This window comes from Cyprinodon variegatus, unplaced genomic scaffold, assembly GCF_000732505.1.
Source record: "Cyprinodon variegatus isolate N-32 unplaced genomic scaffold, C_variegatus-1.0 Scaffold753, whole genome shotgun sequence".
Lineage (NCBI taxonomy): Eukaryota > Metazoa > Chordata > Actinopteri > Cyprinodontiformes > Cyprinodontidae > Cyprinodon > Cyprinodon variegatus.
The window spans coordinates 364,849-370,214 of NW_015151206.1; the positions used below are offsets into that span (position 1 = coordinate 364,849).

A 5,366-nucleotide genomic window follows, 5' to 3' on the forward strand; every position below is an offset into this window, starting at 1 on the left:
ACGACTTTATTCTTGTAATTTTACGACTTTATTCTTGCAATGTTACAACATTTTTCTCGTAATAGAAGGGGGAAAAAAATGTCTAGCCTGGCCCAAATAGTGAGTCGTACTTACCATCGTTGGTGTCTCTTCTTGGGTTTTTGATGTAAGCAGAAAACTTGGCAAAGATGTCGATTCCTGCTGTGTTGGCTTCATGATGTTTGGGAGCTAGTCTGGGGTACCTGGTTTTTAAGACAAAAAGATCAGATTAACTGACAGCTGTTATATCTTTGCTGGTAGCCCGTCATTGAGGTAGGTATGAACGTAATCTATGTCTCTGTGTGCGTATGTACCGAGGTGGAGCCAGTTTCTCCTCCAGGAACTCCTCCATCTTGTTAACGTCAACCTTGACCTCACCATTAAAGGTTATGAAAGGAGGGTTGATCCCTGGAGCGAGGTCCTGCAGATTGGCTGGTTTTCTGAAGGTCCAAACAGAACCGACAACTGATTCAAGAAGAAACGTGTTCTAAGGCGGACGAACAGGACGCGTTCTTTACCTCTTAACGTCCACCGTGGTGACGGTGAAGACGACGCCTTTCAGCAATAAGATCATGAAGATTCTCTGGGAGAAGGGGCAGTTCCCGATGCTCTCTCCATCGCTTCCTGCCTGAACACATGTAAACCAAGATGTTAAAATCCATCTAGTCTCTGTTATTAAAACACATTAAATCATTTTTAAGACAGAGTTTGAGAAATGATCCACTGGATAAATCCAGCATATATCCTATAAAAGGCAAACTGTCTCTCATAAGTCACTTCTTTGTCACCTTCAAGCGGACCAATGAAGGACACAACATTTGCCATCTACTTAAAAGGAACTCATCTCCGTTTTGGAGACTTAGAAGTGGAGGAAAACTATAGCATTGCTTCCAAATCTTCCAAAGATACCAACTTCCAAAAAATTGGTATCTCATTTGCTGAGTTGGGATCCAGTGGCTGCGTCCTCAGAAGGCCAGTGTCATAAAGCGCGACAGAGAGACCAAGTATTCAAGTTGAGACAGTCAGCAAGAAAGTTCAAAACGTTTATTAAAATAAAACAGACAGAACAGAACAGACAGTTGCGGCTCCTTCACTGGTCCTTGTTGGGCGTGGCACCGTCCAATCACGGACACTTTGAAGGGAAAAACACAGGTAAGTGACCAAGATAATCTGATGCAAGATGATTATCCGTTTGGTTCACTTACCTGGTTTGAGAGCTCAGTCCATCCCCTTTGAGACAGGTGAGATCCAGCCAATGGGCTGGGGCCGCCCAGAGTGTCCCCGATGCTGCAGCCTCGGAGAACATACAGCAGGCCGATTCAGGTCAGGGGAAAAAAGAGCAGACCAGAAAAGTCCAGGAATCCAAGAGTCCACAGCTGTTCTGAAGTTCTGACCCAAATCAGAAACAGAAGGATCCAGATTTCCAGGAATCACAGAGTCAGACGGGTCCAGAAGCGTGCCCACACAGACACACACAGATGGAGATGGGCAGGATAAGATGGAGACGGGCAGGATAAGATGGAGACGTGCAGGATAAGATGGAGACTAGCAGGCTCAGCGAGAACAGAAACAAGACGTAGCACCAGGATTTCTGCAGGAAACTTTAAACTGGTCTCCTCCTAGGAGCCAGGCTTACAGGAATAAAACTGACTTTCTCCACGTTCTGAGCCAAAACCCTGAGGGCTCTGCGGAGAAGAACCACGATACGATCAACAAACAGGACAAACACTAAAACCCCCTCACTCCGCTGGCCGCCATGAACCAGGACATGAACCATGGAACAATCTAAAATCACCAAACAGACAAAAAACAATAATGATCTGGCCCGATCGCTCAGGCTGAATCGAATATAAAGCTCAAACGCAGGCAGAAAAGATGAGTGAAGATTAGGAACCGTGCAAAGCTAGGCAGGTGAGTGAAATTAACAGCTAAGGTGAAACTATCAGGCCAGATCATGACAGCCAGGTTCATCCGTTGATTATGTCATAGCACGACTCTGTGGCTTCCCTACCTTGCCACTCAATTTCCAGTGATGATTCTGCATAGCAGTGTTAGGAACCTCAACATGTGTAGTTTCCTGCGTCTGGAAGCCCTGATTAGACTATGGTTTGTCGTATCCACTTCCCAAAACTCTGTCAAGGAAATTCACCAAAGGCTGCCTTCTTCTCCTGACTCTCAGCTAACTTCCTGAATGTAGTAGTAGTACCGTAGATGAACACTAGGAGGCGAGGAACCATGCTAGCGTGGTGTGTAAACAGTCGTAAGGAACCAAGCTCAGCACGGTTCAGTTCTCAGATTTTAGTGTAAATGGTGCTAATGTCTCTTTGATAAGGACAGAATGAGGGCCGTAGTTATAATAACAATCGACATAGCACATTTAGCTAATTGCTAATTGACAGCTAATACTAGTGTTGGGTCAGTCTTCCTTTTAAAGCACTAGCGGTGGTTTATCTCTAAGTACAGAAGCATCTACAGTTTGGTAAAATAAATGAGAGAAAAGCACATCTTTGAGTTTCTAATGACCTGTTTTAATTCAATTTTTACAGTTTATTTATATAGAGCTGATTCACAACACCTATTATCTTTACAGTTCACCAGATCATCAAGTCAGATTGATCCAAAGTAAATAATCAATTTGACTTAATGTGGAATCTTTAAACTGTAGGTTCCATTAAATCTCTTGGACTTTTCTAGGGACAGTCCTGCAAAAGCTTCTCTGTCCAGCTGGCTGACTTTCCTTTCTCTGAGGCTCCTTTAGAGGGTTGAGGTACCGCAAGGTTCCCTCTTAGGATCTACTCTCTTCTCTTTGCACTTTCTTTGAGTTTTATAGATGACACCCAGAGATGGAAGTATTCTGTTAAGGATGTGCTAAAGTGACCATATATGGATGGATTTTTGCTGTTTTAATCAAAACAAAGCAGAGGTACAGTAGCAGCCATTGGAAATGGCTCTCCCCAGTCAAAAGCCCAATGGCAGCAATTTCCACTCCAACTTCCAGTCACTGGCCTTCTCCTGGGCGTGAATATTTTTTTACTGTGACTCCACCCTTTCACTTAATTACAGGGTCTGACCAGGAGATGATGCTTTAAGCCATGGACCACCAAACGACCAGCCAAAGACCAGTCAAGGACCAGCCAACGACCAACTAAAGACCAGCCAAGGACCAGCCAAGGGCAGGTCAAGGACAAACCAAAGACAAACCAAGGGCCACTTAAGAGCCAACAAATGACGAGTCAAGGACCAACAAAAGACCAGCAAACCATCAACCAAGGCCCAGTCAAGGGCCAACAAAAGAAAAGAAAGGACTAGCCAAGGCCCAGCCAAGAGCCTACCAATGACCAGCCAAGGACCAGTCAAAGACAAGCCAAGGAAAAACCAAGGGCCAACCAAGGACAAGTCAAGGACTAGTGAAGGATCAACCAAGAACCAACCAAGGACCAGTGAAGGAAACTCCAAGGGCCAACCAAGGACCAGTTAAAGGGGAACGCCGTTTTTTTTTTTTACATTAGGCCCTTGATTTTACATTATTACATCATGTTCTACTTGCCCTTATGAGTTTTGTGTCATTTGGAGCCGTTCTGAAGATATTCCGTTAAGTTAAATCCAAGTAACGTCTTCCTATGGGCAACGACGTGAGGGCACAAACTAAACTGTTCATAATTTATTCTTTATGGTACGCCAGCATTCAGAACATGTAGGCCAATAACTGCCAAGGACAAACCAAGAACCAACCCAAGACCAGTTAAGGACCAGTGAAGGACCAACCAAGGACCAACTGAGGACCAACCAAGGACACTCCAAGGGCCAGCCAAGGACCAGTCAGAGACCAGGCAAGGACAATCCAAGGGCAAACCATGGACCAGTTAAAGACCAGCGAAGGACCAACCAAGGACTACCCGAGGACCAGCCATGGACATTCCAAGGGCCAGCCAAGCACCAGTCAGAGACCAGCCAAGGACAAACCAAGGGCAAACCAAAGACCAGTTAAGGAACAGCGAAGGACCAACCAAGGACCAGCCAAGGACCAGTCAAGGGCTAGGCAAAGAAGAGCCAAGGACTAACCAATGACTGACCAAGAACCAGCCAAGGGACAGCCAATGACCAACCAAGGACCAGCCTAGGACCAGTCAAGGGCTAGCCAAGGATCAGCCAAGGACCAACCAATGACCAACCAAGGACCAGCCAAAGGCCAGCCAAAGACCAGCCAAGGACCAGCCAAGGACCAGTCAAGGACCAGTAAAGGATCAACAAAAGACCAGCCAAGGACCAGCCAAGGGCCAGCCAAGGACCAGTCAAGGAACAGCCAGGGACAAACAAAGGACCAGTTAAGGACCAACCAATGACGAGTCAAGGACCAACAACAGACCAACCAGACACCAGCCAAGAACCAGTCAAGGGCCAACAAAAGAAAAGCTGAGGACTAACTAATGACCAGCCAAGGAACAGCCAAGGGCCAGCCAAGGACCAGTGAAAGACCAGCCAAGGACAAACAAAAAGGGCCGACCAAGGACCAGCCTAGGACCAGTCATGGACCAACAAATGACCAGCCAAAGACCAGACAAAGACCTGTCAAAGACCAGTCAAGGACCACTCAAGGACCAGCGAAGTACCAACCAAGGCCAAACCAAGGACCAACTAAGGACCAGCCAAGGACAAACCAAAAGCCACACAAGGACTAGCCAAGGACCAACAGAAGACCAGCCATGGATCAGCTAATGACCAGCCAAGGGCCATCCAATGACCAATCAAGGACAAACCAAGGACCAGTTAAGGACCAGCCAAGGATCAGTCAAGCACCAGTGACGGACCAACCGAGGACCAGCAAAGGACACTCCAAGGGCCAGCAAAGGACCAGTCAGAGACCAACAAAGGACAAACCAAGGGCCAACAAAGGAAAAGTTAAGGACCAGCCAAGGACAAGTTAGGGACCACAAAGGACTAACCAAGGAACAGTCAAGGAGTAGCCAAGGAACAGCCAAGGACAAACCAATGCCCGACCAAGGACCAGCCAAGGGCCAGCCAATGACCAACCAAGGACCAGCCAAAGGCCAGCCAAAGACCAGCCAAGGACCAGCCAAGGACCAGATAAGGACCAGCCAAGGACAAGCGAAGGAGCAATTAAGGACCAACCAAGGACGAGTGAAGGACACTCCAAGGGCCAGCCAAGGACACTCCAAGAGCCAACCAAGTACCAGTTAAGGACCAGCCAAGGACCACTCAAGGAACAGCAAAGTACCAAACAAGGCCAACCAAGGACTAGACAAGGAGCAGCAAAAGACCAGCCAAAGACAAACCAAAGGCCAACCAAGGACTAGACAAGGAGCAGCAAAAGACCAGCCAAAGACAAA

General features: G+C 47.1%; 1 protein-coding gene across 1 annotated transcript in view; it reads right to left on the reverse strand.

Moving 5' to 3' along the window:
* Positions 1–5,366, reverse strand: part of LOC107098180 (chloride intracellular channel protein 6-like) — a 20,150-nt gene that overhangs the window by 5,928 nt on the left and 8,856 nt on the right. The window contains exons 2-4 of the mRNA XM_015395694.1: positions 537–646; positions 333–458; positions 115–221 (exon numbers count right to left, since the gene is read on the reverse strand). Of these exons, the coding sequence (XP_015251180.1) occupies positions 115–221; positions 333–458; positions 537–646 (343 nt within the window). The remainder of the gene's footprint in view (positions 1–114; positions 222–332; positions 459–536; positions 647–5,366) is intronic.